The following is a 13551-nucleotide window of genomic DNA, read 5'->3' on the forward strand; positions in this document are numbered from 1 at the left end:
CCGCAGGATCTCCTTGAGTCCGTGCCCTTGGCTGGGTCCAAGGTAACCGGAGCATCGGGTTGAGAGTCGGAGAGCCCTGCCTTAATTCAGGCTGCTCTTCTTCAAGCTGTGAGAATGTGGGCAAGCCACTCAAATCCATGAGCCTCTGTTCTCTCATTCCTGACATGGTTCAGATAAGGATATGGCCTCCCTCACTCAGATAACACATGTAAAGTGCTCAATAAAGGGTGTTTATTAGAGTTGTAATTATTATTGTGAATAAAAGAGTCTCCATGAGGAGCTCAAAGTGCTGAATAACAATTATAATGTCTTAGGTTTTGAAGGGAGTCAGGAACTGAATGTCTTTGTGAGCAGCTGTTGGTGAAAGGTCCTGCTAGGTTGTGATATAACAGAGACAGAAAAGTTCCTGGTCTGGAGATAATTTTTCTGGTTGCACAATCTTGAGCTCCCGACTGAGCTCGGCTCCGTTCCACGTGGATCCATTCAGTTCCACTTGGAGTCTCTACTGATTCCCTGCCATGCGCCCAGCTGTGGATCAAGAACTGTGGAAACCTCCCCACCAAGGGACACGTGGCTCTTCCCAAGAGGGGCTCACAGTCTAGGCGGGAAATAACCCTAATGACTTGACAGCTGACATTTAGAGGATGCTAGCCGTGTGCTAGGCATGGCTCCAAGTGCTTCACCCTCTCATTTGATCCTCCCAACATTCTGAAGCAGGTGCCACTGACATTCTCAATGTGTAGATGAGGAAATTGAAGCAAGGGCCACACAGCTTGTGACAGGGAGAGCTGGGGTTTGGACCCAGGTAGGTTAGTTTCAGAGCCTTGACTCTCAATCGCCGCAATTGGCTTAGTGTAAAAAATAGGAAACGTGGAATAAAACACATGGATAAAAGTGCACCCAGTGACAGAGAGCACTGCAAAGCAAAATGCAAAGTGCGCATGGGTAGTGGGTATTTTTCACTTCAGAACACTGAGGGTAAGTGGCTACATTTCCTGCTGTTTGCATTCAGCATCTCCTCGTGGGAGTCAGTGGGAGTACAGTCATGTACTGCCATTTCCCTGAAAGAAGAGAGGAAAACGAGAACGACACCATGACCAGGCAATGCTTCGTAAGCCATTGCACACTCTTGACATTAGGTTTGGCACTTCTGGATGCTTTCTCAGCTCAGAAAAGCATCTGCGTACACAGACTTATTTGTTTTTAGCCACCTCTGTCATCAGAGGGAGCCAGCTCTCTGGGTCTATTCTGCGCCTGTTGAAAAGAGGAAGCAGGTACTAGCTTGAGTTTACTCCATTTGTGGCCTGTGGGGAGCTGGGATCTGTAAGGTAGGCATCCGGTCCAGGCAACGGGACTTTCATGTGGAGATGATGGCTGCTGCTCGGTTGGTGTCTGGGACCTGGGTACCGGGGATGGACAAGCAATGTGTCAGCCAATTTTGAGGGGCGTTTCTTTAAGAAGTGTCTGGGAACCGAAGCAAGCTGCTCTCTGGGGGACTGGGTTAGAAATAGGTAGTGAAAAAAGATGTTGACAGATATTGTGACAAGTTCACTCAAGGACACGATTTTAAAAATCAAATGGTTCAAAAGAGCATAGAGTGAAGAATAATGCCCCTTTCCTGATTTCTCACCCCTCGATCCTCTAGTTTCCATCTCTTGAGGCAACCCCTGTCTCCTGTTGATTAAGACTCCTTCTAGAGATAATCTATGCCAAACAAGTGTGACAGTGTGTGTTTGTGTCTGTGTGTGTTTACCCACATGCACACCCATTTTATTCACATGATAGCCTAGCATAAGAAACACATTACACCATACTTTTTTCCCACTTAATATATCCCAGAGATAGTTTCATATAAGTCAGTACATTTAGATCTTTTTATTCTTTTTTTAGGGCTTGCATAGAGATCTACCAAACGGTGTCCCATAATTTATTTAAGCTGTCTCCTATTCATGGATATTTAGGTCCTTGAGGTTGTTAAAAGCCATTCTAGAGCATTTGGCCTAATTTTTTTTGTTTTGCATATGAGGAAATTGAGATCCACACACAGAAAGGTTTAAATAATTCAGCAGGGAACCTACATTTTGGATGTGTTTTTCTTGCTATTACCGTATTTTGATCACAGAAGACAAGAGAAGGTGGGTTTGAGTGTGTTTTGCACACGTGGGTGGGTGTGTGAATGTGTGCCTACACAGGTAGGTGTACATTATGTTGGGTGACAGATGTGTTCTTGAAAAACTCTGAATGAACCCTTTTATTTTTAAAAATGGAATATGAAATCTTAAATGCCCTGAGGGTGGGAAGATGATTTGTTATTTAAAGGAAAATTGTAGAGCAATCCTTATGCGAAATGATGACTTCTTTTTTTCCTTTTTCAAAAGCGACTTTATTGAGGTATAATTTACAGGCAAAAAAAAGAATGCATCCATTTTAAGTGTGTGGCTTGATTCAGTTTAACAAACGTATACATTCATGTCACCACCACCCAATCAACATACAGAAGACTTTCATCTTCCCCAAAAGTCCTTCTGTGCCTCTTTTCTTTTTTATTGAATATATACTTTACTATTGTAAAATACAATACTCAAAATCATTGAATCATCCCCTGTGCCTCTTTGAATCCATTTCCCATGTCCACCTCCAGGAGATCACCGATACGCTTTTTGTCACGATAGATTCGTTTTGCCTGTTCTGGAACATTATGTAAGTGGAATCGTAATCTCTTGCGTTTGGCTTCTTTCCCATAGCATTCGTTTTGTTGCATGTACCAGGAGTTCATTCTTTACTGCTGAGTAAAAGTCTGTCATATGGATACAGCATGGTTTGCTTATTCATTTATCTGTTCTTGGACATTTGGGTTGTTTCCAGTATTTGGCTGTTATGAATGAAGCTGCTAGGAACACTTCTGTACAGGTTGATGGCTTCCCAAGTAGATCATCTCCATAATTCAGTTGTGCAGGTCCAGTTTAAAATCGGGCCATTCGTCCATTGAGCCAACATGTATAAATATGTATGAAATCCCTTCCATGTGCTGGACAGACAGGGTTCTGCCCTTCAGGGATGTACACGAAAGCCCACATAACGTCTTTGCACTACCATGGAAGGCATATGAGAAAGGAGCAATCCTCCTCTCCTCTTATTTTATGAAAGTAAGTGCTATTCGAAGCCTGTGAACCGAGTGGAACTCTTAAAATATTTAATTACACGTGCAACCTCTGCTTTTTAACTAGCCAGTGCACTCTACCAATAGATCTAGTAGCAACTCCTCAAATGAAGAGTCTTTAGTGTAATTGGTGGCTAGCTCCAAAATCACCACCCAGCAGCTGCTCAAGAGCTGCCCATCATAGCGCCTGCACGTTTTGTGCTTTCCAAAAGCAGCAGCTGGGGCTGCTTGAAGGTCTCTTGCTCTGTCTGGCTTGCCTCTTCCATGCCAGGCACCTCTGGGGACAGTACGTGCCTGAGAGGCCTCCAGGGGAAAATAGCCAGCAATCCAGGGGGTGCAGACCTTGGGAAGCGGGTCCTCTGCCTTGGGAAAGAAGCTCTGAGTCTTCTCTCTTCTTCTCCTTCCCACCTCCTCCTCCTTCACTACCCACCCTCCTCCAGGAAAAAAAAGAAACAGCCTATTATCTAGGACTTAATGGGTGCAACATGGGCAGTGCAGCCTCTTTTCCTCCTTTTCCTCCTTTCTGGAGTCATCCTTTTCTGACCTCCCCCCCACCCCCCGCTCCCTTTTGCTTCTTTCTAGGCCCTGGTACCTCACAACAGATGGAAAAGGAAGTGAAGCTCAAATTGGGTCTGTGTGACCCTCGCGGGCTGTTCTGAGGAGAGGTTTGCCTAGAGGTCCCCAGTGAAAGTTGAGCCTATGGTCAGGAGGAAGCTTGACTATGAATTTCTTGCCTCCTTTGTCTCAAACTCGATTACCCCCAAACACAGGCACACAGACACCTATGGGTCACAGTGACACACAGCGGTGACAGCTAAGCGGGCTGCATGGCTGGGGTGCTAGTCCAGTGGTCAGGGTTCTTGCTGGACAGGTGTGGTGTGCTGGGAGGAGTATAGGATTCTGAGAATCAGGAGCTAAGGGTGCAAGTTATGACTCTGCCTCTTACCTCTGGCTGTTCAGCTCCGGAGGACTTGTCCTCAGAGACTACCGTGTGAATGGTGCCCCTGCAGTTGTGCCGTGTGTGTGCTCTCACTAGCCCTGCTTATCTTCCTTAACCTCAGTTTTCTCGTACATACAATGTTGCTAATAATACTTGTTACCTTACAGGTTAATTGTGAGGAATCAATGAAATAATGCTTGTGAAGGACTTTGTGAATGCTCAGGCACCACCCCAAAAAGTGCCTGTGTGTCTTTTTGCTTTTCAGAGATGGCTTTTTCCTGGTTTCTGTGGTTTGGGCTCTTTCCCCATTGCTTTGTACCTAACTCGCAGGAATGGAGCTCTTGTTTATGCCCAGACCTTCCTCAAGGGCTCTGGGGGGGTGGGGGGTGGTGGGAAAGGGTGGGCAAGATGTTCAACGCGTTGCTCTGACTTAAACCTGCCTGGCTGGGGAGCCAGTTGCACCTGAGAAGGAGAATGAACCCACGGAGGACAGCCAGAGGCTTAGAGTTATGAGAACCCTGAGACTGAGTTGTCAGAGAAGGCTTTGTGGGGCTTGAGATGGGAGCTCCCGCTGTCAGAGTTATCTCTCCTGTGTGCTCCAGGCAGCAGCGCTGCGTGGGAATCCGGCTGAAAGCTCTCTGTACCCCAGTTTTTCTATCTGAAAAGTAGGGAATATGTATTGCTGGCCTCCCAGGAGATTAGATGAACTAATGCAGGTGAAACCTCAATACAGTGTCCCAGGCCTAGCAGGTGCTCAGACAATACATGGTCATCCTCAGCTTCTCCTCTCGTAATCACCTCATGACCCTCTGATGACCAGGGCTATAGCCTTTTTTCCCACTGGGTTTCCTCCAGAGCTGGGTGAGAAATTCTCACCTTATTTCTACATCTGATATTCACAGCACTGTAAAATCATCAGATGTCCTGAAATAATATGTAATAACATCAATTTGGGGCAAGAAAATGCTTTTTGGTGGGTGGGAAGTTTCATAGAGTGGAAAGAACATCACATCGGAATAAGTAACAGATTTGAAGACCTGGCTTTTTAATAACAATAGCAGCAACAATTACCGAGTGTTCTGTGCCAGGCACCATGCTATGCACTGTACGTAGATTTTCACATTTTACATTGTGACACCCCCAGTGTCACAAGACCTGTTATTAGCTCCTTTCACTGAGGAGCATTCTGAGTCTTAGAGAAGATAGTTGCTTGCTTCAGGCCAGAGAGCCAGTAAGTTCACTGTTAACCACCATATACTGAGTAACTCCTAAGTGCCAAGTGCTTTGCATGTGTGTCTCATGGAATTGTTACAATAACCTGTTTCACAGATGAAGAGACAGAGGTTGAAGTTCAGGGAGAATAAATAATTGCCTGACCTGTAAGTGACAAAACTGGGATTCAGTCCTGGTGTGACTCCAAAGGCTGTGTTTGTCTCCCCCATGGTTCTACTGCCTTGCTTCTGGCCTCAGCTGGAGGTTGAAAGAGAATCATAATCAAAAACAGAGATAGTATCTGGGAAAGTGCATCAAATAAAGGTATGAGGTTCAAGGAGATTTGATAAAGGGGGTTGCATCTGGGAGAATTGGGAGGAACCTGAAGCCCGGGAGAAGGAGCTGAGAAGAAACCCTGGGAATGGTTGGGAGGAGGGAGGAGGCCTGCTTTTATGTAGTGCCAGCTGCCTGGTGGTGATGCCAGCTATCAGCTTGCAGTGGTTGTGCAGCGCTGGGCACCGACATTGCTTCATTATCCGGGCCACATAATTGTGAACAGAATTGTGATTAAGTTAATTTGGCCATGAAGTTACAAGGCATTCCACCCCCTTTTGTACCTGATAACCCCTCTAGTCATCCACGTTGAAGTCCCAGCACCCTGCATGGATTCTCAGAGCCTCCTTACTTGGCTGGCTGGCGCTCAGCCAGTGCTCTGCGGCCATCTGCCCAGGCTGCAAAGCTCTTTGTTGCTCTTGGCATGTTTAATAGCTTAATTTCTATTTTTCTGTTTGAAAATGCAGTTCATCGGCACTGAGGCAGCAGAGGGTGCTAAAATGGTTTCTGATTGCTATCTTGAATGTTAATATCCTAATACATTTTATCATCAACGACCTGTCCCCCGCCACAAGTTCTCACTCCCCTTTTGCAAAGAAAGGCACGCTGCCTGCCTTCCGATAGGGCTCGCGGCCCATCTCATTCCTTTGCTGCCTCCCTCCCTGCTTTTCTCAGATACCATTGTCCTTTGCCAATGAAATCCACAGTCGTGGGAAATCTTTGGCTTGGAGGATATGAGAAAGTGTTTCATTTTGCCGGCGGGGTTTAATAGGGATGACCTAATCTCTAAGAGGCATACATTATTTAAATTCCATGCTTTCGGACAAGGGGGCCCCTGATACTTTTGAACTGTGGCAGGGGCAGGATTCTGGTTGGGCTCTGTTGTTTTTCCTGTTTGTAATACAGTGCAGGGGCCAGGTTATGCTTGTGGCACGGGACAGCATTAGTGGTGAGGGTGGTGGAGAACATTTTCTTTACCCAGAAACCTGAAATCGTGGACTCTTTGGCATCACCAGTGTGTTATTTGGTTCTCATCTGGATCCCAAGCTCAAGATCCCAAACCCAGGTGAGCGGTCCCTGTGGGGCTACCTGAGAGCTCCCTGCCCTCCCTCACTCTCTGCCCTGACATAGTACCTGCAGTATCACAGGGACCTCACCTGGGGGGCATTGAAGACCCGTGTTGGTGGAACTATAATTTTGAGGGAAACCATAAGCACTCTCAACCACTAAGAGGTTGAGTCTGGAAATAAAGAGAGGCTCACGAATGGCTCAGGGAATCTGGATTAGGAGTGGAGTGAGATGTCGGGGGGAGGGACACAGAGAGCATCCGTTCAAGGTGAGTTTTTACCTCATAGGGAGTATATGGTACTCCTGGTATAGCTGCCTCTTCTTCCCCTCTTGCCGCATTGGAACATCATTTTAGTACAGATCACCTGCCTTCCTTCCTTCCTAAGGAAGGGGCTTGCAGGAGTGAATAATCCCAGAATAGGCTCTGGGACACAGAACATTTTCCCACCTCCACAAAGGTTTATTGGGTGTCTCCTGACCAACAGACAGTACGCTAAACACTAGGGATGCAAATAGGGTTGTCATAGTCTCTGTCTAGCCGAGGAGAGAGACATACTGGAGCCGGGGTTGAGATATGTATGTGTACTATAAGAACACAAGGGAGGGTAGTTAATTCTGACTCGGAATATCTGGAAAGGCTTCAGAGAGGAGGCAATAACTGACCTTGACCTTGGAGGAGCAGGAGGTGTTCACCAGGCTAACTCTTCCCAAGTAGTACTTGTTAAATGTGTGCCTGCTCCTTGCTGAGGACCATGGAAAAGAAAGGGAGGGGCTCGTGGCTCCTGCCCTCAAGAAACTCACAGCTTGTTGAGGAGACCAGCCTGGCACATCTGAGCCAATTGGAGCTCTGCACAGACAGATGGGACTGTGGAGGCGGGGGTGGGTACAGGGGTACTCAGTGATCCAGGGTTTCCAGAGTCGCTACTCTCTCAGGGAGAGCATGGTCTCTGTGAGGACAGTGCAGACCTTGGAAGGGTGTCGACTGTAAGCAGCCCAGCCCCTCTGGCTCTCCTCGTCATCCTGCTTCTGTATTGGGCCAGTAGCTTGCTGGATTGGGAGGTGGGGAGGGAGGGCACAAGGGTGGGTAGAGAAGGTTGGTGGTGAGAATTTAGCGACATCGGCTCTCTCCTTACAACCCTGGTAGAGTCTGGGGTTTGCAACACGCATGCGCCAGCATACCCCGAGCATGGTGGCCCTTCAGTCCCGCACAAGCACCACTCACATGCCCAGCCTTTGCTTATTCTGTTGCTTCCACCTGGAGTGCTTTCCCTTTCTTGCCTTCGTGAAGTCTTCCCAGGCTGCTCTTTTACACTGATTTCAGGTTCACCAGATACTTTATATCAGTTATTCTCTGTCCCTCATCATTAAGCTGGGTTCAGCATTGTTCTGTTTTTTGTTTTTTGTTTTTAGACTCCCCAGTGAGATTGTAAACACCTTGAGAGTGGGAATAATGTCTTATGCTTTTCTTATCTCCCGTGAGCAATTTGTGTAGTATAAAGAACAAGGGCTTCTGTAGACAGTCTTGGCATTGAATCTCAGCATTGCCATTTACCTTGGAACTTTGAGCTCAGTTTCCTTATTTGTGAAACGGGGTTTAACACAGGGTTTCTCGACCTTGACACTGTTGGCATTTGGGGCTGGATAATCCTTTGTTGTGGGGACTGTCCTGTCTGCTGTAGGATGTTTAGCACATCCTTGACCTCCACCCATTAGGTGCCAGTAGCACCACTCCCTCTCCAATTGTAACAATCAAAAACGTCTCCAGATACTTTCGTGTCCTCCAAAACGTTCCTTATGTCAGGTGTCCCCAGTGTAGTTCCTCATGTCAGGTTTCCCTTGTGCAGCAAAATTGCTTCCAGTTGGGAACCACTGGGATGACCCTACCTGTTGGGTATGCATCAGACCTCATTGTTACTGCATCCGGAACATAGTAGACATTCCACAAATGCTGATTCTCCTTCATCCCTCATTCACCCAGCACTCGGCCTGTTGCAGATTCATGGATTGAATAGAGCTGTGACTCTAGGTTTTAGCAGTTTGGGGTGGAAATGCCATGAACTCTCGGGTTGCCCCTACAATGCACTAACAGAGTCACTGTCATTTTCTTAATTGCAGATTGATCTGGAGCCAGAAGGAAGAGTGTATGTGATCATTGATCTCTCGGGGTCATCGGGTGAAGGTAGGAGAGTGTGAGCTCTCGTCATTGTTCTTGTCCATCGACCCTTTTGTCTTTTGGTCTCTCCCTTCCCTCCTTGGCTGAGACATATTACAGTGACATTTAATTAATTGGCACCCTTTAAAGGAAAAGGTTATTTTGAAGATGCTTACGCCTGTGTACCAAAAGGGACCAGCCATCTGTTAGCTTTGGTGGAGCAGAGGGAAGATTTTCGACTTACGGAGTGAGGCCAGTAAAGCAGGCGTTCCTGCGCGCGGCTGCCCAGGCAGGCTTCGGTGGGGTGGCTGCTCTCCCCGGGGGTGCGCGTGGGGTCAGTGTATGTGTGTGGTGGCCAGGAAGTAACACCAGTTGGTCTCACGGTATTCAGAAATGAAACAAATGAGGTGTCAAATTTCAGAATCAGAAATGTTACTTCCATAAAGAGGGATAAATGAGGAGTTTGGGATTAACATATACACACTACTATATATAATAGATAACCAACAAGGACCTACTGTATAGCACAGGGAACTATACTCAGTATCTTGTAATAATCTATAAGGTAAAAAGAATTTATATGTATATATACATATATATATATGTATATATACATGTATATATACATTTTTTAAATGTATATGTGTGTGTGTATAACGGAATCAAAAAAATAAAAATAAAGAAGTGTTACTTCTCTTTACCAGTTCTTTACCCAGGCAAAAGCTCTGCTCTTAAAGAGAAATAATGGGGTGAGGATATCTGCTCCCCACTAGCTGATTAAGTAAGGTATAAGTGTTCTCTGATCGTTGGATTTTCCTTCTTTCTTCTTCTTACACCCTCTTCTCTCCATCCTGTCTTTGCTTACTTACTACCTTTCAAGGCTTGCCTTGTGGTGAGGGCTGAGCAGTCGGGGTAGAAGGGAAGACTGGACGATAAAACCTTCTCCACGTGGAAACAGGGAGATGGTGGCAGACTTGGGCTCTAGAGAGGTTGGGAATTAGGACTAAAGTTTAGTTACTGGGACCATCTTTCTTCTCCTCTTCTCTTTGTGGGCAGGGGACAGAACAGTTGGCTTTAATGTCATGGCAGAAAGATGGGACGAGCCAGGCGGGTTCTTCTTGGCAATGAGAAAAAATGGGGATTAGAGGTTGTGGCCCAAAGGGAAAGGCACAGCTCCTGGCTGGGAGATTTGGGCCTTTTACAGCATCTCCCCAGAATACTGGGGATTATAAGCACAAAGTCACAACCCCACAGTTTTGGGGATGAAGCTCTAGTTTAAGTTTCTATAATGGAGGAGGGACTATATAAGCAAATTTAAATGAGCTGGTCAAATGATGCACTTGACAGTGGGGCCTGATGACTTTCATTTAACTAATTTAATCACCTGATTTCAACAGGTGTTCAGAATAATTCAATAATTGTGTGTATATGGAGCTCATGATAGAATTCAGTCCTCTCTTAATAGATCTCAATTATTTGGCATAGGTTTAAAACTTTAAACATCCTTCCAAAATTGGTCTCTTAATATTTTCTGCTCTTTATTGCAATTACATTTTGGCGTTTCCAACTTTCCCTCTCTACTCTCAGCTCTGAACAGCCCAGAATAGAAACTATTGTAGAAGATTTGGAGATTTAACAATATTTAGTATGAATTATTCAAGATGTACAAAAGGGCCTAAAGTATAATAAAATGGGTACCAGTGTACCCGCCACCCAGATTAAGAAATAAAGCATCCAGTAATGTAAAGCCTTGCCTTACTTTTAACACAGCGTGTGATCCCAAATTTACCAGACTTCACAATATTACAGTGATCTCCTGATTGTTGATACTGGTGAAACATTTGCTGAGCAAAATCAATCCCCCTTTTTCCTTACATAATGTATATGCAACAGGATAATTAACTAAATATGTATTCCCTGTGCCAAGATGCTGGGCAATCAATGGGAGGCTTGGATTATTTTTTTCTTTGAAAAGATTAACGACTTGCAAAATTATAAAAGACATCCTTTTTTACATTAGAGGGAAAGGATATGGACAAATGAATGAATAAATAAATCAGAGGCAATTGATGTTTTTCTTCTTGCTTCTACAGCTTATTGCATGTGAATGACCAAAGCAGTTTTCATTGGACTGAACTCTTAGCCTATTTTTTTTTATCTCTTTCATCTAAAGAAAATAGAGTTTACTTCAGAAATGCTGACACATGCCAGACTCTGTAAAGTGTTAGCCTGTGTTACTCTGAAGAAAAGAAGTTTTTCTGCTTTTTCTTAACTGCTGTTTCTGGATTTGGAATTCTTTCTCTGGATAGTGGGAAGGACTTCCAGTAACCTCTTCCTAGAAGCTGACCTTGGTGTGTTCTGTTTGTGTTCTACACATCTGTTCTCCCACTCCTGCTGCTGGGACTGTGAGGGCTCCTGGCCCAGAGGTGGCTTTGTTTTTTTTGGAAGGATTGAGAGGGTGAGAAGAGGAATGGGAGAATGAGTAGCCACAACATTTGCTACCTGGATTGCATGGGAAGGGTCCAGGGCAAAACACGGTTGTCACACCCAGACTATGGACATTCACTGATTCTTATTTAGGTCCCTTTCTTTAGTGAAAATTCCTAACTCTATATTCTGAGAAAGGGTGAAAAAGAGAATTGAAATGAGGCACAGCTGACATTTTCACCGCTCTTATTCTGCCATCAAGCATCCCTTCAGCTCACCTATTTCAAGTGCTCTAGTCAGTCCCATCAATGGAAAAAAAAGATATTCGTAGCAATTGCACAAACTTTACACCACATGCAAATACCAAAGAGCCCAGAGAAAGATATGGGGGTGAGACTGTGTGAATACACCCCCTTCTTCTGGGATGTGCTAAAGGATTCTTTTTTCTTGCTTACGCACTGTAGAAAGCCTGGATGTTTACGTCTGCTAGAGCTGGAGTTAATGTGCTTTCTAACTATTTAATAAAATTCCATTGCTTTCATGTCCTGTGCAGTTCATCATAATGGGATTTGACTGGTGTGTGCTTTAGCTAAACCAGGCAACCTAACCCCAGGTGTAAGGGGTCAGGCTGGCTGACAGTTAAGGTCATTTCTGGTTATGCAATTTTGATCGTCGGTATAATTTGAATAGACATCTATCCGAGCTCAAGGCTGAAGGCTGGCTAATATCTGTAGCCAGTAGAAGGGATTGACAGGTACAGTGCCAGGAACTTTACCTATGTTATCCCATGTAGTAAACCTTCTTAGGATGTTTTGTGTGTTGCTCCAGGCTCGGGTGCCTCTTAGTGTTTGCTTTAAGTAATGACCATGGGGCTTCCTCGTAAACATGGCACTACAGGATCACCAGATACTTAAATCAGAGCATAATTAGCCCAGGCAACAGAAGCATAAACAACAATGGATGTAGTTCTCAATTGTGCAAATGATTATTTCCTGTTGTGGACATTAGTTAATATTTCTTCCTTTTTTGTGATGTAATTTGTATATTACTTCTATTCTTCATAGTACTATGACAGTGAACCATCATTTGCAGGCTCCCAGAGGAGGGGCAGTCAGGGTCTGACCCAGGGATTTCTAGGCTCCTCTTCCCCCACCTTCCATCCAGGTGTCGTGTTCACCCAGGAGAGTTTTTCAGAGTCTTAGACAACAATAGAAAGAACAAGAAGTGGGCCTCAGTGGTATGTTTGGGTCCCCAAACTGTTTCTCCAATAAAATGCCAAAGATACAAAGTAATCGGAATGGTTTTTGCAGCACGTCCATCACAAATACTGTGGTTAGATCAGGTTGTGGAATGAGTGAGTGCATATTGTGGAAGCAGAAGATGAAGAGGTGGGCTCAGGATCCAGCCCTCTGCCCTTCTTTCTATAACCACAGGCTTCAGAAAGCATTCAGTATCCTCTCTGGGAGCGGCAGCAGAGAGAAGAGAGAGCCTTAGGAGTCCATCAGTCCTGAATGTAAATCCTGGCTCCGGTGCCTACCAGTTTAGAGCTTCAGATTTCTCACCCATCAATGGGGATAATGGGATGTATGGTAGGTACTGTGATAGGATTGCTGTAAGGACAGTGCCCTCACATAAAGGTGATGCTCAATAAATATCCTAAAGTCCCTGGAGACCTGAGGGCAGGGAGGTGAGCAACGTTCTAACCCAGTGCCAAGGAGCAGCAGGCAGGGTATCCAGGTAAGCAGTTTGAGGGCAGGTTTCTGACTCTGGGGTGTGGCATATGCAAAAGGTCCAAGAACAGAGCAAGGTGACAAAGAGGCAATTCATAGAATAATATCTATATCCGGCAGGGGCTATGAGATTGCTTTTTGCAGAGTTCAGACCTTCTCATAGTTTTGCCCCATTTTCTGTCTTTCTCTTTCTTCCCAACCCTTCCCCCATTGAAGTATTTCCCAGAAGAGCATTCTTTAGCTTGTCTGTGTCCTGTGGCCCTTAATGTTAGAAATGTCTCCTTGTCAGAGCCTGGGCTTGTGTCCTCTCTTCTCAGCGCAGACAGAACATGTTGTCCTTACACTCTCATCGGTCCTGGGTAAAAGCCCTGCATATATTTGAAGACAGTTATTAAATCTCTCTTCTTCAGGCTGAACCAATCAAACCCCTTAACCTTTCTGAAGAGAGAGTTTAGAAATCTTATCTCATCTTTGCAGCTCTCTTCTGGACTTTTTTTTCAAGTTGCACAGACAGGTAGACATGATCAAA

General features: G+C 45.2%; 1 protein-coding gene across 2 annotated transcripts in view; it reads left to right on the forward strand.

Moving 5' to 3' along the window:
- Positions 1–13551, forward strand: part of PRKCE (protein kinase C epsilon) — a 507341-nt gene that overhangs the window by 177384 nt on the left and 316406 nt on the right. For both annotated transcript variants that reach the window (XM_068564561.1, XM_068564560.1), the window contains one exon: positions 8829–8892. In XM_068564561.1, coding sequence (XP_068420662.1) covers positions 8829–8892 — 64 coding nt within the window. The remainder of the gene's footprint in view (positions 1–8828; positions 8893–13551) is intronic.

Source organism: Eschrichtius robustus, chromosome 15 (assembly GCF_028021215.1).
Source record: "Eschrichtius robustus isolate mEscRob2 chromosome 15, mEscRob2.pri, whole genome shotgun sequence".
Taxonomy (NCBI): domain Eukaryota; kingdom Metazoa; phylum Chordata; class Mammalia; order Artiodactyla; family Eschrichtiidae; genus Eschrichtius; species Eschrichtius robustus.